The sequence below is a fragment of the Bufo gargarizans genome, chromosome 7 (assembly GCF_014858855.1).
Source record: "Bufo gargarizans isolate SCDJY-AF-19 chromosome 7, ASM1485885v1, whole genome shotgun sequence".
Lineage (NCBI taxonomy): Eukaryota > Metazoa > Chordata > Amphibia > Anura > Bufonidae > Bufo > Bufo gargarizans.
The window spans coordinates 30,418,501-30,443,389 of NC_058086.1; the positions used below are offsets into that span (position 1 = coordinate 30,418,501).

General features: G+C 44.1%; 1 protein-coding gene across 1 annotated transcript in view; it reads left to right on the top strand.

The window, feature by feature from the left end:
* AGBL4 (AGBL carboxypeptidase 4) overlaps nucleotides 1–20,899 on the top strand; it is a 1,564,331-nt gene extending 1,543,432 nt beyond the window's left edge. The window contains exons 10-11 of the mRNA XM_044302361.1: nucleotides 20,457–20,609; nucleotides 20,828–20,899. Of these exons, the coding sequence (XP_044158296.1) occupies nucleotides 20,457–20,609; nucleotides 20,828–20,899 (225 nt within the window). The remainder of the gene's footprint in view (nucleotides 1–20,456; nucleotides 20,610–20,827) is intronic.
* Nucleotides 20,900–24,889: the final 3,990 nt, after the last annotated feature.

A 24,889-nucleotide genomic window follows, 5' to 3' on the forward strand; every position in this document is an offset into this window, starting at 1 on the left:
CGGGACCTCTCTCCTCTGCCTGGATGCTGGGCCTAAATTTATGAAAATGGACTGTTGCAGTGGTGGCTGACGTGAAGCCTGATTCTCTGCTATGACATGCAGACTGATTCTCTGCTGACATGAAGCCAGATTCTCTGTTACGGGACCTCTCTCCTCTGCCTGGGTGCCGGGGCCTAAATATATGCCAATGGACTGTTGCAGTGGTGGCTGACGTGAAGCCAGATTCTCTGCTATGGGACCTCTCTCCAATTGATTTTGGTTAATTTTTATTTATTTAATTTTTATTTTAATTCATTTCCCTATCCACATTTGTTTGCAGGGGATTTACCTACATGTTGCTGCCTTTTGCAGCCCTCTAGCTCTTTCCTGGGCTGTTTTACAGCCTTTTTAGTGCCGAAAAGTTCGGGTCCCCATTGACTTCAATGGGGTTCGGGTTCGGGACGAAGTTCGGATCGGGTTCGGATCCCGAACCCGAACATTTCCGGGATGTTCGGCCAAACTTCTCGAACCCGAACATCCAGGTGTTCGCTCAACTCTAGTCATCAGTTTTAAAATTCTGGACAACCCTTTAAAAGCTTAGCACTAGAGATGAGCAAATTAATTCTAAAGTAATCAATTTTTTTTACGATTTCAAATAAAAAAATGTATTATTCGTCCCACATGAGTCACTCAAAATGGTGGCAACTATTTTACAGATCAGTGGACAAAGAAGAAGGCGTCTGCCACCTAAAAGGGATCAGTTTTAGACCATTGTTTAATTAAAATAAAAAATTCTGTTACCATTGGTTTCCATCCATTTACTTATAGTCATTAGTGTTGATCGAACATGCTCGGCTGAACACCAGTTCTGCTTGAGCATCTCGATGCTTGGCACATCGCAGTATTCGGTTGATTACCGCATGTGCTCGAGCGCAATGCTCGAGTCCCCTTTCCGCACGTTTGTTCACTGCTACGCAGCCAATAAACGTGCAGGTAAGTACTGCCCTTTACTGTAGTGCCGTAGCCATGTTGGCTACTGGCATTACAGTGATTGGCTGGCCAGAACGGGTCATCGGGTGCTATATAGCACCCGATGACACGTGTTTGGTTCAGTGTTAGTCAGGGAGAGTTGTGCTGAAGAAAGGAAAGATAGTGTAGGAAGTGAAATTTAGTTTTTTTAAGTTGAAAAACGTGTCAGAGACTCAAAAATCATTTTAAGTACTATTGTTGTGTGTGGCATCAGCAATACATATTTTTAGTGCAACCTTTACAGACCCAAAAATTATTTTAAGGACTATTGTGTGTGGCAGCAATATCTATTTTTAGCACATCCTGCGCTAAATAGCGTGCAATAGTTAGGCCGCTGCAGACAGTGACATTATCTGCGTTACATCTCCTGGGTAACATGTGCGCATCCCAAGAATATCTGTGACATCCAGTGTACTTTTTCCGTAGAGGGTGTCCGCTGCGGACAGTGACATTTTCTGCGCTACATCTCCTGTGTAACGTGTGCACATCCCAAAAATATCAGTGACATCCAGTGTACATTTTCTAAAGATGGAGTCCCCTGCAGACAGTGGCATTACCTGGGGTATTTCTCCTGTGTAACGTTTCCACATCCCAAATACCTGTGACATTCCCTGCAATTTTATATTAGCCGCTGCTGACATCAGCGACATTATCTGAGGAATTTCTCCTGTGTAATGTTTCCACATCCTAAATACCTGTGACATTCCCTGTAATTTTATATTAGCCGCTGCTGACATCAGTGATATTATCTACAGTATTTCTCCTGTGTAATGTTTCCACATCCAAAATACCTATGGCATTTCCTGTAATTTTTTATTAGCTGCTGCTACATCAGCGATATTGCATGCAGTATTTCTCCTGTGTAACGTTTCCACATCCAAAATACCTGTGACATTTCCTGAAATTTTATATTAGCCGCCGCTGACATCAGCGGCATTAGTAAGGAATTTTTCCTGTGTAATGTTTCCACATCCCAAATACCTGTGACATTCCCTGTAATTTTTTATATGCCGCTGCTGACATCAGCGGCATTAGTAAGGAATTTTTCCTGTGTAATGTTTCCACATCCCAAATACCTGTGACATTCCCTGTAATTTTTTATATGCCGCTGCTTACATCAGTGACATTATCTGCGGTATATCTCTTGTGTGACGTTTCCACATCCCAAATACCTTTTTTTTTTAAATGTTTGCATACAATTACAAATCCTATGCTACTGTACGTGTGACATACTTTCAAGCATATATAACATTTAATATGAAGAAGACGAGCAGTAAGGGACAGGGAAGTGGCCGTGATACTGATGGTGCATGCAGAGGCCGTGGCCCTGGGGCGTTGAAACTATGCCTGCTGCCAGAGCACAAGAAAAACAATCATCCACGATACCTAGCTTCATGTTCCAGCTTGCAGGGCGGCGCAGGACAGCGCTCTCAAAGTCAGACCAGTGTGACCAGTTGGTCGGTTAAGCACCACCGTGTCTTCCACCAACACAATCCTCACCCTGATCCTCCTTCCTCCCATCATGGAGAGTCTAGCCAAACACTCGGATATTCAGAGGGGCTCTTTTTATCGCCATTCCTTCATTTGGGCCTCTCGACAAGCTCGCTTGAAGAGGGACATGAGATCTTGTGCCCTGATTCACAAACTCTTGAGCATTTACAGTCAAAAGAAGATGACGGTGGGGAATGGCAATTATTGTTTCACGAGGTGGATGATTATGATGAGACACAGTTGCCAATAAGTCAACGGCAATTAGTGTCTGAAGAGGTTGATGATGAGGATGAGACACAGTTGTCAATAACTGAGGTTGTTGTTAGGTCAACAAGTCAGGAGGATGAGCAGAGTGAGGAAGTTGAAGAGGAGGTGGTGGACGATGAAGTCACTGACCCAACCTGGGAAGGTAGCAAGCCGAGCAAGGACAGCAGTACAGACGGGGAGTGATCTGCATCACCGCAACAGACTGGATGAGGTAGTGGGGTGGCAAAAGGGAGAAGACGGGCCACACTAAACAGGCCCGCAACTGTTCCCCTGAGCACACCCTTGCGGAAATCTTCCTTGCCAAGGAGTAGGTGTTCTGCAGTCTGGCGCTTTTTTTATGAAAGTGTGAACGACAAAAGAATTGCAATTTGCAACCTGTGCCATACAAAAATGAGCAGGGGCATGAACACTAGCAACCTCACCACCACCAGCATGATCCGCCACATGGCTTTAAAGCACCGTAATAGGTGGGCCGAATGCCTGGATAAACAATCTGTGTCTACGGGTCACACCACTGCCTCGTCTTCCCCTGTGTTATGTGCTAGCCAATCCCCTGTCAAAGGCACAGGCCCAGATGCCTCCCGCCATGCACCTGGACCTTCGCAAGCACCATCAGCTAGCACATCCTCTTCTGTGTGCCAGCGCAGTGTACAGATGTACATACCCCAGGCATTTGTACGCAAGCGCAAATACCCAGCCACCCACCCACAGACCATAGCACTAAATGCGCAACTTTCCAAATTGCTGGCCCTGGAAATGTTGCCATTTAGACTTATGGACAGTGAGGCCTTCCGCAGCCTGATGTCGGCGGCCGTCCCTCGTTCTACAGTCCCTAGCCGCCACTATTTTTCACGGTGTGCCGTGCCCGCCTTACACCAGCATGTGTCCTGTACCATCACCCGTGCCCTGACCAACACAGTTACTGTGAGTGTCCACTTAACCACTGACACATAAACAAGTTATTTCAGCCAGGGACGCTACATTTCTCTACGGCAAACTGGGTGAACCTTGTGGAGGCCAGGAGCTAGTCATACCCTGGTATGGCACAGGTGCTACCGACGCCAAGGATTGAGGGCCCTACTTTCATCAGGATTTCCACCACCACCTATGTTAGTGGCTGCAACCCCCCTTCTCCTCCTCCACCTCCTCCGCCACTTCCACCTCTGAATTGTCATCTTGCAGCACCAGTCAGCCATCAGTCGGTAGCTGGAAGCAGTGTAGCACTGCAGTGGGGAAGCGTCAACAGGCCATGCTTAAGCTGATCTGCTTAGGTGACAAACGGCACACCGCCACAGAGCTGTGGCAGGGGATAAGATACCAGACTGAGCTGTGGCTCTCGCCACTCAACCTAGACCCAGGCATGGTTGTGTCTGATAATGGCCGTAACTTGGTGGCAGCTTTGGAGCTCAGAAGCTCACACACATCCCATGCCTAGCCCACGTCTTTAACTTAGTGGTTCAGCGGTTTCTCAAAACCTACCCCAATTTGCCTGAGCTACTGGTGAAGGTGCGCCGCATGTGTGCCCATTTTTGCAAGTCATTGACGGCTTCTGCCGGTCTGTTAACGCTGCAGCAGCACTTACAATTTCCAGCTCACCGACAGTTGTGCGACATGAGCACACGATGGAACTCGACGTTCCACATGTTGGCCAGGATTTGTGAGCAGCAGAGGGCAGTAGTGGAATATCAGCTGCAACATGGTTGTCAACTTTCTAGTCAGCTTCCGCTCTTCACAAGTGAGGAGTGGGCATCGATGTCTGACCTCTGTGAGGTTTTAAGAAACTTTGAGGAATCAACACAGATGGTGAGCGTCGATAACGCTATTATCAGCATCACCATCCCACTTCTGTGTCTACTCAAACGCTCGCTGCTCACAATTAAGGCCGACGCTTTGCATGTGAAAGAGGTGGAAATGGGGGAAGACATTGCACAGGGTGATAGCCAGCCCAGCCTCAGTTTATCTTGTCAGAGCAAATTTTATGATGATGATGGGGAGCAGGAGACGGTTGCCTCCGCTACAGAGGATAGTACCCATGGAAGTTCAATTCCATCTGTTCAGCGTGGATAGGCAGAAGAGGAGGAAGAGGATGAGGAGATTTAGAGTCATCCTCCTGATGACGACAGCAAAGTCTTGCCTGTTGGAACACATGCTGACTTTGTTTGTCTGCCTTTCCAGTGACCCACGCGTTTTACGCATTTTGGACAATACTAGAGTTGAGCGGACACATGGATGTTCGGGTTCGGCAGGTTCTGCCGAACTTGAAAAACAAAAGTCAATGGGGACCCGAACTTTTGGGCACTAAAATGGCTCTAAAATATTCCTGGAAAGGGCTAGAGGGCTGCAAAAGGCATCAAAATGTGCTTAAGAGCATGGCAACTGTTCTGGATAGGGAAATGACTTAAAATAACATAAAATACAGAAAAATTTAAAATAACAATCTGGATCTAGGAGTAGGAGGTTGAGGAGGCGTGGATGGGTGGATGTGGCGGTGTAGGTTAGTGTGGCAGTGTAGGTGGAAGCGACGGTGAAGGAGGAATAGGTAGCCAACACTGATTTGTGTTATTTTTTATTTTTAAATTGGGACATATAACAAAATAAAACAAAGAATAAGTGCACTTGAGTACAAGAATGGATGGTTGAGGCTGGTATAAATGTCTATTCTGCACAAGGTACGGACAAGTCCTGTGGGATCCATGCCTTGTTCATTTTAATAAACGTAAGCTTGTCCACATTGGTTGCGGCTTGTGATAATGCTCTCTGCCGTGCTAAACACACGTTCACACTATACACTGGCTGCAGGGCAGGTCAGCACCTCCAAGGCTGACAAAGCTTTTCCACATTTTGGCCATGCTAACCCTGCCTTCTCAGTTGCTGGTGGTGCCCCAGCTACGTTGGCGACCTCTTCCTCCTCCTCTGCCTTCGCCTTGTGCTTCCACTGTGCCCCCGCTGTCAGGTGGAAATGCTATCATCAGCGTGCGCTTGTAGTCGCGCATCTTCCGATCAGTAACAGATGTTTTCACTAATTTAGTTCCCTGTCAGAAATGCAGAGCAGGGGTTCATTCACGGCAAAAGGGGGATCTTGTTACCCAGCAATACAACAGAGGACCATAATGTTTTACAGGGTCAGCTCACCAGCACGCCCTCGCCCATAATTTTTTCAATGGTTAGCTAAGCAGCAGGCACTCACCCATCATTTTTTCAATGGTCAGCCCAGCAGCAGGCACTCGCCCATACTTTTTTCGTGGCTCAGATCAGCAGCATACACTCACCCCTAATGTTTTAGAGAGTCAGCTCGGCAGCAGACCCTCACCCCTAATGTTTTAGATGGTCAACTCACCAGCAGTCCCTCACCTAAAATCTTTTAGAGGGCCAGCTCACCTGCAGGCCCTCCCATGTAATGTTTTTGAGGGTCAGCTCACCAGCAGGCCCTCACCCATAATGTTTTTGAGGGTTACCAGCAGGCCCTCAACCATGATGTTTTAGAGGGTCAGCTCGGCAGCAGGCCCTCGCCCTTAATGTTTTAAATGGTCAGCTCAGCAGCAGACCCTTACCCCTAATGTTTTAGATGGTCAGATCAGCAGCAGGCCCTCGCCCCTAATGTTTTAATGGGTCACCAGCAGGCTTTTAATCCTAATGTTTTTGAGGGTTACCAGCAGGCCATCAATCATAATTTTTCAAGGGTGTGTATAATGCCCTCCTTTATGTGTAATAAAGGGTGTATTGGAGTGCTGGTTCTTTGTAATATTTGGTAGCCTTTTCACTTAGTGCATAGGCTTTATGAGTGTAGGAGTCCCACTACTTGAACAATTGTACCACAATGTGAATGAGGCCCTCCTTTATGTGATATACAGGTTGTATCGGAGTGCCTATTCCTTGTAATTTCTGGCAGCACTTGCACTTTATATACAAGTAAATATACAGGAAAGAATGTTTCCTAACAATTTTTCCTCTAAAATCGATTTTATCTTTGATTTTGTTTTTATTATTGTTAGTCTGTAAAAGTGGCGTACTACTCGGACAACATCGCTCCAAGATGCATCCTTACATCCTCCCCATACTGTTCCCGAACCATTTCAGTGGTGTTTCTATCAATTTCTGACCTTTTACTAATAACCAGACACCCTCCCCTCTTCAGAGCAGGGGGTGCCTGGTTTAATGTTAAGGTTCTCCCATTGACTTCTATTGTGCTCGGGTGCCTGGTAGAGCACCCGAGCATCCTGAGTTGTTTGACCCGAGCTCCCGAACACCCAAGCACTTTGGTGCTCGATCAACACTAATAATATATGTTGCTCTCACATTGACATTTCTAATGATGTCTTGATGTTAAAGAGCTTGAAAGGGGTTGGAGACAGTCTTAGTCCTCAAAGATACAACTTTTTAGGGCAATTGGGACACTTTTGATACAGTCTGAATTTATTCATACCAGATTAATTCAGACAGCTGATTCAACCAAATCAGATCCAAAGCAAATTTTAGGAAATTTCTCTGTTTAGCACTTTATTTCACTGATGATTCGGGATGGTAATGGAAAGTGTAGTTATTGTATAATTTCTTCAAATTCTTCATAATAGTCAAAAGAACCCAAAACAGAGGTGATTCAGGACATATTAGACCCTGGGAATGTACTTTGTCCAAGAAGTTGCATTTTGGAGCAGGAAGTGGCACTTCTGATGAGTCAGCTGCAGATGCAGAGGCATTGTAGGGGCTTCACATTCAAGCAGCATCACAGGTGCAGGAGTTTGGAGCAGATGCTTGTTGACCATGTGAAAATGGCGTGAATCATAAACGATATGGTCCACTATCTATTAAGAGAGCTAGTAATTCTTTAGTTCTTCTCTTAACTTCTTTTTTGCCAATGTTTCAATGGCTAAACATCTTCTGGACCTGGTCCATCACACTACACGCTTGCTGGGCAATGACAACACTTCCCGTTACTGCATTATCAGCACAGTGTTATCATTGGAATAGTGGGACCCATAGAAAACCAATTAGAATCTACTTTTTATATCTCCAGCATTTGATATAACTGTTTTTGGACTTACACTATGGGGCGAATATCCAATATTGTCACATTTCATGTCCCTCCTCTCCACTCTCGATTCTACAGTACTGTGCCCATCTATTTAGTTCCATATTTATAAGCATTGGGAACAACTACTTGGTTATCTTTCGTAGAGCTGTACCTATTAATATTAACATCAAAGCAGGATTATCAAAACAGCTTCCAGGCCAACTCCTCTGGCAATACACAGCGAGGTAATTCAACTAGATGACTACAAAGAAAATTTAAATAACCCCCCAAATGCATCATTTTTTAAGGGCATATAGAAAGGCATAGATGTCACTCAGTGGTCTTCTGATTTCTTCTCCAGTATAGTTTCTATCTGTATTAAATAAAGGAACAAAATACAATAAAAATAATAATAATAATAATAATAAGTACAGAAATATGAAAGCATCACCAATATCCACAACCCAAAATTCCTGTTGCACAGCAACCCTTTAATAGCTGGAGGAAATCTTTCCTGAGCCGAGCCACTTCTTGCAAGTGGAAGACGTGAAATCTGAATCGGCGTCCAAAGTGATGATTATTAACGTAAAAAAAGAAAAGTCAAGAAAATGTATGCAGCAGAGCCGTGGATGCTATTAGAGCCGCTAGCAGCTCGTGCTGTGTCTGGCTTCCATTTCTCTGTTGACAAAGCAGAAGGGGAAGAAGCGTCTTTTGTTTTACCAGCTGCGGGGGGAAAAAAAATGCCCTTAGGTACATAGGGTCAGCTGATCTCATAGGCAATTACAGAGTTACAGCGGGGAAAAAAAAGAACCGTCTCTCTGCAGAGCGTCAGCACATAAAAAAGTCACTTCTGGGAATTAAGTAGAAAAATGACTTTTTAGATGTCGACTGTTGAATCATTTTGAATTCCACCTCCAGAGCAGAAAATGATGAGTTTAATATCGTAGCGGGAGGTATCTTGCATCTCCCTTTAAAGACAGCTCTCAGCATCCAGCAGGTTCCCAGCTAACAATTTATTACTTTCTCCTTGTCTTCGCAGACAAATTATATGACAATCACTCTCCCTTTTAATTCCAGCATGCTTTGCTTCATCTTAGTTTTAATTGCTTCTCCAGTGAAAGGAGCAAACTTTCGGTGTAGGCAGCTGCTCTGGTTTTTTTGTTATTTATTGCAGACAGATATAAAAAAATGTGTGTGTGTGTGTGTGTGTATATATATATATATATATATATATAGTGGGTATTCGCTCTGGTACTTAGGATTAGCGGGTGCAGCCCAGAGGCAAAGTAAACGTTCTCGGTTCTAAACATCAGTGTTTATTTACACGTGAAAGCAAAACAAAAACGCTAGTTGCTTGGTGATCGTTCACGCACATAAAATGTTCATATATAAAACAGTCACCTTTTCTCCTGGGTGTTACTTTACACCCGTTTGGAAGTTATGCCTTGTCAAGTCCACAGGCAGGCGTTAGGCGGCCTGTTCGCCCTCACAGGGGTCTGAGCCCTCCAGCCCGGCTCAAGCCACAGATCCCAACACAGCCCTCAGATCACAGCACACAGACCTCCCGAGCTCCACTGTCAGATGGAGGTAATCCTCTCCACCTGGCAGTGCTGACTGGTTATGCCTGGCAAAACCCGGCCTGGAACATGGGGAGTAGTCACCCACCCAGCACTTTGACTACTCCCAGTAAGAGCCGTCCCAGATCAACTATTACAGCCATACTAAGTATCAAGGTGTCAAACAGCAACTGCTGCTGACACATAAAAAACGTCTGTTACTCCACCGAGGCCAGAAACCTCGGTGACACATACCTATCATCCACGATGATTCCTTGTACCTTATTACAATATATATATATATATATATATTATATCAATCTGCTTGTTACAGTGTTGGTTTTTAGAATTCATGTTGCATAGACTCTTCTTCTATGTGGTATATGTATAAAGAAGGGAGACAACCCCAGAATCAAACTAGATAATCCATTATGGATCTGAGCTTCAGGCCGGATCACATCACTGTTTAGTTTTCCGTTCTTCCGATCTTCTGAAAAAACGTATCCTGTATTTTAAGCATCCGTTATGCTCAGTTATGCACATTTTGCATCTATTTTAGCCATTTCCATCCGAGATCCTTTATTTTAGATGGAAAAAAATTACTTAGTGTAGGACTTTTTTTTCTGTCAAAAATAACGGATCTCAGACAGAAATGGCTAAAACGGATGTAAAATGTGCATAGCTGAGCATAACGGATGCTTAAAATACAGGATCCCGTTTTTTGTTTATTTTTCTGATGGATGAGAAGAACGGAAAAAACTCTGTTCAGTAAAAAACTGATGGTTTTGCACGCAAGTTCAATTGATTTTTTTCTGCGATTGCGATCAGTGTTTCCTTTTTTCTCCATCCGCATCGTATGTGTTTTTCACGTCTAGTAAAAAAAAATTAAAAAATGACAATCTACATCTCCTAGCAACTATCATTGAAAACCGCATTGCATCTGGAGGCCTTCCGTTTTTCACGCAAGTCTCATTCACTTCTATGGAGATAATATAGAACACGTTGCGATTTTTCATGAACGCAAACATGATGCATGAAAAACATGCACATGTGCATTATTGAAATGAATGGTTCAGGATTCAGTCCGGATGTTACGCATTCACTAAAAGCATCTCATCTGGACAGAAAACCCGCTCACATAAGAGAGCCCTTATTCCCTAGATCAGAAGGGTCTGGTGATTGTTTCTCCTTTGGGCAAATTTTTGCCCCCATGTTTGGTAATAATGAAGTCTCTCTAGTTCTTTCCACCTAGTAAAAATTGGGAGGCAACAAACTTGGTCTGGGCTCCCTCTCTCTAAAAGTGGCCATGCACATTCAATAAGTGTGGGTGGGACGATCGTTCGGCCATCAGCTACTTCTCCCGACTGCCTCCCAGCTACACCATACACATTCTGTTCAGCCAATCTTGTATGTGTATTCAATGGGGAGAGAGGAGAAATCCACTGCCAGACACTTCTGGCGGTGGCTTATCTCCCAGGAGAACAAAAGGACCGGGCAAAAATATTCACATTGCCCAATCCTTCCCACCCCCAACATAATCTTTTAGTGCTAGACTATTGTAGCCATGACCATGTGAATCCCCTTGGCCAATCAGGTTGGGATCCACCTTAATTTGTATACAGAATATGCTATAAATTGGTGCTCTGATTGGGAGAATCCGAGATTGGGGATCTGTATGATGTATGTGGCATCCAGCTGAAAAGGCATTTGAGAGGAGATTTGGGAGGGAGTAGCACATTCTGTTAGTGACTCCCAGTCAATTTTATTTACCTATATTTCTCCTAAATGTCCTTTTCAGTTGGATGACAGGCACAGTTAATATTAGAAGAGTCACCTCCATTACCATATAGTAATGATTTTGCTCATAGCAGTTAAAGGAGAAGACCGATTTCTTAGTTCAGTATCATTGAACCATTCTGACTGTAATGACATTTTTTTCTTCCTAATGTGCTACTGTACCAATTTACTCTATTTATTGGTGAAGTCACGGAAATAAAACTGTAGGGGGCGGCAAGATTGTATTCCTCTGCTGACTTCTTATTAAACTGCTTCTATAATGTTCCCCATTAGTGAGCGAAATTGGGGCATATTCATCAACCTATTTATAAACCAACCAATGTATATTTTAACAAAAACATATGATGAACAAAATGAGCATTATCTAAAAACTAAAAAGAGTACTAGGAGGGCCGTAAAGTAAAGAATCTGCAGGTTTTATTTAAAGTGAAGCTCCATATGACAATATTATGGGGTATATGTTGAATCTACGATTATCTCTTCTTCTCTCTTGACTTTCCTTAGGATAGGCCATCACTATCTGACTACTAGGGGTCCAACACGCCGCGCCTCCACCGATCAGCTGTTTAGTTGTAACTCTGGTGCTGGAAGTCAGCACTGAAACTACACAGCTCCGTTCAAAGGGACCAGCTCCATCCACTGCAAAACGTACGGAGCTATGTAGTTCTTCCGGCACTCGAGCCCCTACAGAACAGCTGATCAAGGGGATGCAGGGTATTGGACCCCTGCCAGTCAGTGAAGGATAGACCAACACTTTTAAAGAGAGGACAACCACTTAAGGCCATGCTCAGAATCCTGACCTGCACAGGGGCTTTGAATGTGAGGATTCAGCATCCAATAAAACATATAAGGAGTAGTGTTGATCGAGCACCAAAGTGCTCGGGTGCTTGAGTAGAACACCATGGGATGCTCGGGTGCTCTACCGAACACCTGAGCACAATGGAAGTCAATGAGGGAACCCGAGCATTAAACCAGGCACCCCTTGAAGAGAGGAAGGTGTCTGGTTCACATGAAAAGGTCAGAAAATTGATGTAAACACCACTGAAATGGTTCGGGAACAGCATGGGGAGGATGTCTGGATGCATCTTGGACTCCCAGGTCGCTGCTGGGAGCGATGTTGTCCGAGTAGTACGCCAATTTTACAGACTGACAATAATGCGCACATTCTTTCCTGTATATTTACTTATATATGAAGTGCAAGTGCTGCCAAAAATTACAAGGAAGAGGCACTCCGATACAACCTGTATATCACGTAAAGGAGGGCCTCATTCACATTGTGGTACAATGTGAATGAGGCCCTCCAATACACCCTTTATTACAAATAAAGGAGGCATCATACACACCCTTGAAAAACTATGATTGATGGCCTGCTGGTGACCCTCAAAAACATTAGGAGCAAGGAACTGCTGGTGACCCATTAAAACATTAGGGGCGAGGGCCTGCTGCTGATCTGGCCATCTAAAACATTAGGGGTGACGGTCTGCTGCTGAGCTGACCATCTAAAACATTAGGGTGAGGGCCTGCTGCTAAGCTTACCATCTAAAACATTAGAGGCGAGGGCCTGCTGCTGATCTGACCATAAAAAAAATATGGGCGAGGGCCTGCTGCTAAGCTGACCATCGAAAACATTATGGTTGAAGGTCTGCTGTTGAGCTGACTCTCTAAAACATTAGGGGTTATTGCCTGCTGCTGATCTGACCGTGGTAAAAATTATGGGCGAGGGCCTGCTGCTGATCTGACCACGTAAATAATTCTGGGCGAGGGCCTGCTGCTGAGCTGAACCTCTAAAACATTAGGAGTGAGGGCAGCCTAATAAGCATGTTGATATGATGGAGGAGGAGGAGGTGTACGAGAAAAGAAAGATTGAACAATATACCCTTTTTTGTGGTGGAAGGGGTGCATGGGAATACAGTGTATTCAATACGCCATAAAAGCCACATTTAAAGTGCCTTTATGTTCAGCCGCTTTCCTCTGGTGAGTAGAGAAGTCAGGGGCAATCCAGGCCTTGTTCATTTTGATAAGAGTCAACCTGTCAGCATTTTCAGTTGACAGGCAGATGCGCTTATCAGTTATTATGCCCCCAGCAGCACTAAATACCCACTCTGACAAAACGCTGGCAGCAGGGCAGGCCAGCACCTCCAAGGCGTAGAGCGCCAGTTTGTGCTACGTGTCCAGCTTGGACACCCAATAGTTGTAAGGCACAGAGGGATCATTGAGGACGCTGACACGGTCTGCTACGTACTCCTTCACCATCTTTCAAAACCTTTCCCTCCTTGTGACACTAGGCCATGCATGCTGGCGGGGGTGTCATGAAACTGTCCTAGGCCTTGGAGAGTGTTGCCCTGCCTCTGTTGGAACTGCTGTGTGTTCCCCTCATCTCCCACCCTCGGTTGCCCAAGGAACTACGTACTCTGCCGCCAGTGTTGTCAGCTGGAAATTTTTGGAGCAATTTTTCCAAAAGGACCTTCTAATATTGCACAACTTTGCTAGTCCTCTCCACCACAGGGATGAGAGATGAGAAGATCTCTTTGTAGAGGGGGTCGAGAAGGGTGAACACAACCAGTAATCGGTGTTGGCCAAAATGCGTACAACGCGAGGGTCACGGGAAAGGCCGCATAACATAAAGTCAGCCATGTGTGCCAGAGTCCAAACAGACAAGACTTCACTGTCCTCATCAGGAGAATGACTCTCAATCTCCTCATCCTCTTCCTCCTCTTCTGCCCATTCACGCTGAACAGATGGAATAAGCCTGCTATGGGTACTACCGTCTGTAGCGGAGGCAACCGTCTTCTGCTCCTCCTCCTCCTTCTCTTCATCATCATCCAATTCGCACTGAAAAGACGAAATGAGGTTGGTCTGACTATCACCCAGTGTACTGTCTTCCCCCATTTCCACCTCTTCCACATGCAAAGGGTCCGTCTTCATTGTGAGCAGCGAGCGTATCAGTAGACACAGTAGTGGGATGGTTACGCTGATAATAGCGGCATCGCCGCTCGCCGTCTAAGTTGATTCATCAAAGTTGCATAAAACCTCACAGAGGTCAGACATCCATGCCCACTCGTCGCTTGTGAAGAGCGGAAGCTGACTGGAAAGGCGACGACCATGTTGCAGCTGGTATTCCACTACTGCCCTCTGCTGCTCACAAAGCCTGGCCAACATGTGGAACATGGTGTTCTAGCCTGTGCTCACATCGGAAAACAGTCAGTGAGCTGGAAATTGCAAGCGCTGCCAGACCGGAAGCAGCTGTAGATGACTTTTGGAAATGGGCACACACACGGCGCACCTTTACCAGTAGCTCAGACAAATTTGAGTAGGTTTTGAGAAACCATTGAACCACTTACAGTCATGTGAAAAAATTAGGACACCCTTTGAAAGCATGTGGTTTTTTGTAACATTTTTAATAAAAGGTTATTTCATCTCCGTTTCAACAATACAGAGAGATTAAAGTAATCCAACTAAACAAAGAAAACTGAAGAAAAGTCTTTTCAAGATCTTCTGTAAATGTCATTCTACAAAAATGCCTATTCTAACTGAGGAAAAAGATAGGACACCCTCACATGTATTCCCTCTTAAATTGGCTCAGATCTCACACAGGTATATCACACCAGGTGCACATAATTAGTAGATCGTTACTCTGCATGTTGAATGAGGCGTGCCCTATTTAAACCTCAGACATTTAGTTTGGTGTGCTCCTGACTGTTGAAGTGAGAGTGAGCACCATGGTGAGAGCAAAAGAGCTGTCAGAGGACTTCAGAAAAAAGATTGTAGCAGCCTATGAGTCTGGGAAGGGATTTAAAAAGATCTCAAAAGATTTTGAAATCAGCCATTCCACTGTCCGGAAGATAGTCTACAAGTGGAGGGCTTTCAAAACAACTGCCAACATGCCCAGGACTGGTCGCCCCAGCAAGTTCACCCCAAGAGCAGACCGCAAGATGCTAAAAGAGGTCTCCAAAAACCCTAAAGTGTCATCTCGAGAACTACAGCAGGCTCTGGCTACTGTTGATGTAGAAGTACATGCCTCTACAATCAGAAAGAGACTGTACAAGTTTAACTTGCATGGGAGGTGTGCAAGGAGGAAACCTTTTCTTTCCAAGAGAAACATCGAGGCCAGACTGACATTTGCCAGAGATAAAGTTGACAAAGACCAGGACTTCTGGAATAATGTTCTTTGGACAGATGAGTCCAAAATTGAATTATTTGGACACAACAGCAGAGGACATGTTTGGCGTAAACCAAACACAGCATTCCAAGAAAAGAACCTCATACCAACTGTGAAGCATGGAGGTGGAAGTGTCATGGTTTGGGGCTGCTTTGCTGCAGCAGGACCTGGTCAGCTCACCATCATAGAATCCACGATGAATTCTACTGTGTATCAGAAGGTGCTTGAAGAACATGTGAGACCATCAGTTAGAAAATTAAAGCTGAAGCGGAACTGGACCATGCAACATGACAATGACCCAAAACATACTAGTAAATCAACCAAAGATTGGCTGAAAAAGAAGAAATGGAGAGTCCTGGAATGGCCAAATCAAAGTCCAGATTTGAATCCCATTGAGATGCTGTGGGGTGACTTGAAAAGGGCTGTACGTGCAAGAAACCCCTCAAACATCTCACAGCTGAAAAAGTTCTGCATTGAGGAGTGGAGTAAAATTTCCTCAGACCGATGTCGAAGACTGGTAGATGGCTACAAGAACCGTCTCACTGCAGTTATTTCAGCCAAAGGAGGTAACACTCGCTATTAGGGGCAAGGGTGTCCTATCTTTTTCCTCAGTTAGAATAGGCATTTTTGTAGAATGACATTTACAGAAGATCTTGAAAAGACTTTTCTTCAGTTTTCTTTGTTTAGTTGGATTACTTTAATCTCTCTGTATTGTTGAAACGGAGATGAAATAACCTTTTATTAAAAATGTTACAAAAAACCACATGCTTTCAAAGGGTGTCCTAATTTTTTCACATGACTGTAGTTGAACATGTGGGCTAGGCATGGTATGTGTGTGAGCTTGCCGAGCCCCAAAGCCGCCACCAAGTTACGGCCATTATCAGACACAACCATGCCTGGTTGTAGGTTTAGTGGCGAGAGCCACAGCTCAGTCTGGTCCGTTATACGTGCATTATACGTCAGTTAACCTCACGTGCATTCAGTCTCTCCAATCTTTTAACCTCTGTCACAGAAGGTACCGTTACAGTAACCCCCCTTCTACGGGTGACCTCCGGACACCCAGGACCGACCTTATCCCGATTAGCCCTGTGAAAGTGTTTTACAAGGCGACTGGCATTAACGTCGGCAGCTTGAGGGATCTACAGAGAATTCTAGAGTCCACTATCCTGGCAATCTGAAATTCAAGATTACTGTCCACCATGACAGGAGGGGGTGGCAGGTAGGACGGTTCAGCAGGTTCGACATATCTCTTCAGTAATGATTTGTGGAAAACATTATGAATCTTTAAAGCCTGCGGAAAGGTCAACATGAAAGGCAGAGATTAATAATTGCAGAGATCTTATATGGACCAATAAACCTTGGGCCCAACTTCCACGAAGGTACTTTTAACTTAATGTTTTTTGTGGATAGCCACATAGAATCACTCACTCTTAGGTCCGGACCACTCATACGTCTCTTGTCAGCCATTCGTTTATACTTCTTGCCCATCTTTTTCAGATTATTTAAAATTTTCCACCAAATAGATGACAAAGGAGAGGAAAATCTTTCCTCTTTAGGTATACCAGAAGTCTCAGTACCAGAAAATGTGCCAAACTGCGGATGGAACCCATATGCCCCAAAAAACGGCGACTTATCAGTGGACTCCTGACTACGGTTATTTATGGTGAACTCGACCAAAGACAAAAAAGAAGACCACTCCTCCTGATTCTCTGAGACAAAACATCTCAGTTAAGTCTCCAGATTCTGGTTAGTGTGCTCAGTCTGTCCGTTCGACTGAGGGTGAAAGGCCGAAGAGAAGGACAATTGTACCCCCAAGCGAGTGCAAAAAGACACCACATCAGAGGGAATACCATGTAGCTTCACGATGTTTTCAACAAACACTTGTGCGAGAGTTTTAGCATTAGGTAGCCCTGAAGATGTCGCCCTTTAATGCTATAAAGTGCGACATCTTACTGAAGAGATCAACAACCACCAGAATCACAGTTTTTCCTAAGGAATTCAGCAAATCTGTGATAAAGTCCATGGACAAATGAGTCCAAGATCTGGACAGAATGGACAACGGAAGTAGAGATCCTGAAGGCCGAGTATGTGTCACCATAGCACTTGCACAAGTACTACAGGCTGACACATAGCCCTCCGCACATTTACGCAACCCCAGTCACCAGAATCTATGAGAGATGAGATTGACTGTGGATCTGCTCCCAGGGTGTCCAGTAAGAACTGTACAGTGATGTTCCTCGAACACCTTGTGCCGTAATTCAGAAGGAATAAACAACTTTCCAGGAGGACAAGAATCCGGTGCATCTCCCTGAGCCTACACCTCTGCCTCAAGGTCGGGATAAAGAGCGAATATTACTACACCTTCAGATAAGATAGGACCAGGATCTTCAGAATCACCCCCCCAGGAAAGCTACGCGACAAGGTATCCGCCTTGACGTTCTTAATCCCAGGGTGATTGGTGACAATGAAATTAAATCTGGTAAAAAAACAACGACCATCTGGCCTGCCTTGGGTTCAGATGTTTAGCCGACTCCAGTTAAGGCCTCATGCACACGGCCGTGTTCCGCGGCCGAGAGCGGACCGTGGAAACCCGGCCGGGATTCCTGCTGACAGCATGAGCGCACGGCGTCATTGCCGTAAACCACATAATTTGGTCTCGGCCTGAGAGATCCGATCTGGGTAATCGTGAATAACACCCAAGGCTCTAAAAAATTTATCTACCGACTTGGAGGGACTGTGATCCGGTCGGCAGAGAAAAAGTCCAAGACTGGGCGTCACCTTTAAGCAAAGAAATGATCATACCCACACATTGACTCTCATCATCAGAAGAGTACAGCTTAAAGTACAATTTGCACGACTCCCTGAACCAAATGAAATTGTCGCTACCCCTGGAAAATCTGTCAGGGAGGGCAACCTTAGGTTCAGGGCAGGCCTGGTACCCACCACCGGAACCAGCCACCTGTGGTCTCTGGATCTGCAAGACACGCGGAGGTCAGCTACCTTTAAAGACAGACCCTGCAGCTGTCCAACCAGTGCAGACATAGGATCTATAGCTGCACTGATCTGAACAAAATGGCGTTTTTTGGCGGTTGATAATGTCACGAATTCAGGGGAGGGGAGGGACACAGAACTAGGCCTCAAGGCTAGGTAGAGGAAAAAAGTCACCTCCTAGGAAGCCCCTAAACCTGGCCCTGACTCCTGTCAGTATGTATAGACCCCAAAAAATACATACGCCGTAACCTAGACCCTAGGAGCCCTGAAATGCCTTAGGTAGTGGCAGGGAATGAGACTACTGGTTCCTTCTCAGGTGAACTAACCAGCGTCTCCCTGAGGCCTAGTAACTACAAGAACAGGGAAACAACCAAATAGAAAGAGCAGTACAACTTATCTTATAGAAAATGGATGAGCAGGAACACAGGTAAGGTCCACAGACCAACTCTTCCAAATCCCAGCAGAGAAAATCAACCTCATGGTATGAAGTGTGAGACCAAACGAAGTAGGGAAAGCAGTAATGACAATGAGCTGCACCTGACAAGAGGTGTTGTCATTACCAAACCACAACACTGAGAATCAAGATACTGTCAATTAACCTCACGTGCAGTCAGTCTCTATGATCTTCTAATCTCTGTCACAGAAGGTACCGTTACACATACTGTTTGGAAAACTATGTACAGTATGCAACCTGGAAAGTCTGAACTTAGTTTTGTAACTGCCTGTGTGTGTCATCTTCCAATATTGCCTTAGTAGAGTACAGTGGACTTGTTACTCCAAATCCGGCCTCCTCATTTGCCTTGCATTGCCAACCTGCACTGCTGCATCATTGCCCCTTTAGCCAGTGCCTTGCACTTCAAAACACCAAGGCATCCCACCAAGGGGAAGAAAGGTTGTGCCCACACAGCTCAGGGCGTCCCAAAGTGAGGACTGCTACTGTAACCACTACTACTAGTGCTACTTCTATCATTGCCACTACCATTGTCACATTCCTCTCCCCCTCTCCTCTCCCGGGCTCGCTGCAGAGGCGCGAAACTGCACGACATTAAGAAAACAAGACAATTTTAATGGAAACCTGGCCAGAAGATGACATAGAACAGAATGAAATTTTGAGCTGGCCAGAAGTAGTATTGATACAAAAAATTGTGAAGGACAGCTCACCAAGCCTTGTAATCATCCTTTCCACATCTTTAGGTGCATGGAGCAAATGCAGGGCCAGTCACCTGCTAAGGTCCGGAAAATAAAGTGCAAGGTTCCAGCACCAGTCCAGCATAAAACGTCCAATATTAAAGCATGGAAGATAAGCAAAACCTACGCATTTCAAGTGAACACCACACTCTTTATCATGCCATGATTAAGAGTGGGGTGTCCACTCGAAACGCATAGGTCTTGCTTTTACTTTTTTCATCTTCCAGATATAGAAATATCCTGCTGAAGGTGCTGGGAATATGCCTATAAAATACGTATGAAATGTAGACGCTTAAGTTTTTTTTTTGTTTGTTTGTTTGTTTTAAGGCTGGCTCTTCATGCACAAAAAAAGGATCTTTGTACAGGCAATGCAGAAATGTTATGTTTGCAGTACATTCCACTTTCTAGTAAAACACCCATTTTGTACACAACACCTATGCTCTCCCTCTCTACTGATAAAACACAACTTTTCTATCCATTGATTCAATCTATGTAGCTAATATATATTCTATACATTCACTGCACTATCCCAGCAACATCCTGATATGGCTGGCTGGTGTATTTAATGTACATGTACAAATCCTCTATTCATTGCATAATACCGTAATAATGACCATGGGCAGTGGCGTACATATAAAAGTAAGGGCCCCATAGCAAGGATCAAACCAGGCCCCTCACACAGGACAGAAGGGGTTCTGCCTAAACCCCTTGGACCATTTTTCCTCTGCCTCATTTGCTAAATGTTGTTTCTTTAGAGGGTAGAGTCCTGACCAAGTTTTCACTTCCAGTAGAAGAGGGGATGATCCCACATGGGCCCCCTCTTGTCCTGGGCCCCATAGCAGTCGCATGGTCGTTACACTACTGACCATGGGATAAACAGGAACTGACCTAAAATGACAAAGTGTTAAAATATGGCAAAGTACTACATTTACTAATGCTCTTATTGGGAAACATATCTGATGGATTATTTCATATCTTCCTCCAACAGAAGACCAGTTTGGAGTTTTACATAGACATTCACGCCCATTCCACCATGATGAATGGATTCATGTATGGGAATATATTTGAGCAAGAAGAGCTGTTCCAGAGACAAGCCGTTTTTCCTAAGTTACTCTGTCGAAATGCGGAGGACTTCTCTTTTGTAAGTATTGTACTGATGCTAGGTATGTCAAGCAGTCAGCACAGGGGCCCATTAGGTAAGGGGGCCAATCGGCAACTCATCGTTTTCCACGGTTTATTAGAGTACATGTCAGTGCTAATGAATTTCATATAGATCTAAATTAGGGGCGTACACAGTCTCACAGAGCCCTCCATCTCACCCACTTTGTCTAACTCTTTATGTTGGAAATAATGGAACAGGTGCTTCGTCAATATGACGCCCATTCTGACCACCATATTTCTCGATCTATTTACAACAGACCACTGGCATAGATGCATTGATAAATCCTATGTTTCCCATTACACAGTATATTACAAAACTGCCTGCAGCCACCACTAGGGGGAGCTCAGTGCTTAGGAATGTATACAGTTACCATAGATTTTAAAGGGAACTGTAAATAATCTCATGGCACTAAGTTCCCCCTAGTGGCAACTGATGGAAAATGCAGTTAAACTATGTTGGGAATAGGAGAAGCAGGGCACCGTCAAGCCACTTATTCACCATAGCAGTTGCATGGTCTGCTTCTATGGTAGGTACACCAATGATAACAATTATTAGGGGATTGATACATATATGGTGATGATAAGCTAAGTGTCATGAATTGCAGTGACAGGACAAAAGCTAAATAGACACAGTCTTTCTTGTATGAACTGAGAAGGACATTTTCTGTCATCATAAAGTGAATGAAAGAAGGACCTGACATCAAGGACGCCACCATAGACAACGTGTACATGTCCTTATAGAGTATTCATGTTTTTTTCAAAGTTAGTTTTCTTTTGTCATTCATCTCAGGATGTGTTGAACAAAAAAATAATAATAATAGACATAGATTTAAAACGTATCATTATGGCTACCTGCAGTCACAACTAGGGGGCGCTCAAGAGCTTACTGCATAAGGTTTCCTTGAACTCAATAAGAATAAGACTGTATACATTAAGCTCCCTCTAGTGGCTGCTGCAGGCAATGCATATGTTATGTTTATCTGTGCAGAGGATTTGGAGCTCTGTATCAGAGAAAAACAAAGTTTTGACTGCTATAAAGATGTATTAAAAAATAACCAGCAAAAATGTTTGTACTTAATATTGTTTGCCAGGGGTTTGCCAGGAGTACAATGTTGATTATATTTAGGGATGAGCGAATCGACTTCGGATGTTTCGCATAAAACTTTGTTCCAATACTGTACGGGGCAGGCGCTCCGTACAATATTAGAATGTATTGGCTTCGATGAGCAGAAGTTATTGCTTCATGAAGTCTCGCGAGACTTTGGGTAATAACTTCATAAATTAATTTGTACTGTAAAAAAAACTATTCCCGAACTCGGTTTCAGTTCTGAGTGGTACATTGGACCCAAACCCGAGTTCGAAAAAAGTTTTTTTACAATACAAATTTATTTATGAAGTTAATACACTAAGTCTCACGAGACTCCGCGAAGCAATAACTTCGGCTCATCGGAGCCAATACATTCTAATATTGTACGGAGCTCCTGCCCCGTACAGTATTGGAACAAAGTTTTATACAAATTGACTTCGGATGTTTCATCCGAAGTTGATTCGCTCATCCCTTATTATATTGGTCATCAATATCATATTATTATGGGTCTGTGAGCGCTAAGGCCAATTCCTAAACCAGTGCAGTCACATTCACTGCACACCTGGCCTAGGCACAGTTCAGTGCATGGGCCTGGGCTGCAATACCAAGCACAGCCACTATACAATGAACGGCGCTGTGCTTGGTATGCCAGGAGGAGGCCACAGTGCCTTCAAAAAGCCGATCGATGGCAGTTCCCGGAGTCAAACACCTACCAATCAAATATTTATGGCCTATTCTGAGGATAGATCTTCAATACTGTACTCCCAGAAAACCCCTTTAATGAAGTATGGAGATTCACTTTAAGGGTTACAGTATCAATTTTAATTCTAGCAATATATTAATAAAGAGCCATTATCATGTCTTGATCTTTGGCATAGGGATCTATCTAGTGAGGACCATTTTGGGTCTCGGGGGAGGATGTCAGACGTTGCGTTTAGGAATTGCCGCTGTTTTCTTTTTTTATTATTATTGTTTCTCAAAACTTTGATGAAATAATGAGAGAAAAATGGTGAAGGTCATTGTGACCTAAAATAAGCAGAGTCTGCAAACTTCAGGAGACATAATAAAAAAGAGCCATTTGCCTGATGGAAAGTAATAGAAGTGTTCTCATCAATGAGGCAGGCATACAGTAAATGGTTTTATTTCACTGTTTTCAGTATTACAAAGTCTTACTGCCTTCTACACAGAGCCAGTGGAACAGCAATAATACTGTAATTATAGGGCCTCTTTAACGCACCCATTTTGCTGATTACATTTCTTTCCTATGTACAGGAGCGATATAGGTCCTACTGCGGGACCTCGGCCAATTTCCATTTTATTTTCTTCACGTTATAAACACTATTATTTTTATTGACTATTGCAGGGGAAATTCACCTGGTCTTCTAAGCTAAGGAAAAGAAATGTCTTTGATGATCTCTTAAGGAAATAGATTCCCAGTTGATGTACAACTGGTAACCGTTATAGACCCAGTGAACCCTCAGGGTGAAGCTACATGTAGCAACTGAAAAACACAACAGAGTGCCATTTTACGGCAAGTTTTCAATACTTTGCTGTGTGTGTGTTTCTGGTTGCGCATTTGTACAGCATGCCCACATCGCTAGGAGCAGCCTCACCCTTAAGAGACAGCTTCCCACTGACTTGTATGTTTCCCTATTTTCTCTATTAAACATGACCCATTATGATCAGGGGTGCACCACCAATGAGGCTAGGTGAGGCAGCACCAGGTAGGGGCAAGAGTAGGGCAGCGGAAGGGCCATGGGCATTGAGCGCTTCCATTGTGGAAACGCTCATCTCTGCATATTCAACTGCATCGTTGTACTCAGGACTGCAATACAGTTGTATGCCACAACGGGTCTGGGAGCGATGTCTCCCTGGCCCACCGTTTCATCTAATAGGCTTCAGTCCTAGTTCCTGTGGTCTATCAGAGGCCGGTGTCATCATTATCGCGCTGCCTGAGCCGGGCTGCATAGAGCTCAGGGCACAGACTAGAAGAGGCCTGTGTCTTGCACTGCATCGCTTATTCCAGAATGGATGTACGGTAAGTATTTGAGTTTATTATTTCTATTTGGCAGCATGCTGTTGGGCCACAATGGGGTGGGGGGTCATTATTTTAGCAAGCACTATAATGATATTGCGGCTGTAAAAAGGAGCATTTTTGTACTGGCACACATTTTAAGGAGGCCACTATGGGGTACTAAAAGTTGTCATTTTTTTGTACTGGCACACATTATAAGGGAGTATTTTTTGTACAGGTGCACATAATAGGGGGAATTATGGGAGCATTTTTACTTCTGGGGGCAAAATGAGGGACATTATTACTATCGGGTACACTGCTACCACATAGTGCACTCTGGCAGAGAATTATTACTATTGGTGGGACTTTTGGGAGGACTGTTACATGTAGGCACCTTAGTACAGTATCAGCTTAGCACAATCCAAGAGACCAGTTGATTGGTTTGTCCACATTGATGGAAGTGATACAACAAAGCAAAGCTTTCATCTCAAAAAAGTTAAAAAGTTGATGATACAATACAGAACGGTCTGACATTTTATGTCTTGATTTGCCTTCCCTCTAATACATTTGTTCCATAGTTGAATAGTTTATTTTTGAGGACCTTAAAGCTTCAAACAAATGAAAATATGAAGGATCAAATAGCAGAGTTTTAATTAAAAAAAATATCTGGGGTTAATGATATTAAGCTGTGTCACATAATACATTCTCCTGTCAAAAATACGAGATATGGAATATAGGAAATTTGATGTTCTCATTCCTGGAAGTCTGGAGGAAAGATGGAATAGTTGGAGGATAGAATTAAAGGAGCTACGTACACGCTTGCTGGGGGAAAATTAGATCACTTCTCATGTCCATGCCACATTTATTCATCAGTCAGCCATTAAGACAGCCTCCATACCCAGGCCTGACTTTCAAGGGCACCTGCTGTGACACCCCTCCAACTGTCTACTCCACTCAGGCTATCTGGCCCTCACTCTGGTGAGTGTAGCGTGCTGTCCAGAAAGGTAAGTCTATTTAGCTATTTTTTTTATATGATCTGGGGTTTGATATGGGGGTCTGATCTGAGGTTTGATGAAGATTGAGGGGGACTAATAAATAAAAATTATTTTTTATGACTTTCCTCCTCTAAAACCTAGGTGTGTCTTATAATCCAGGGTGT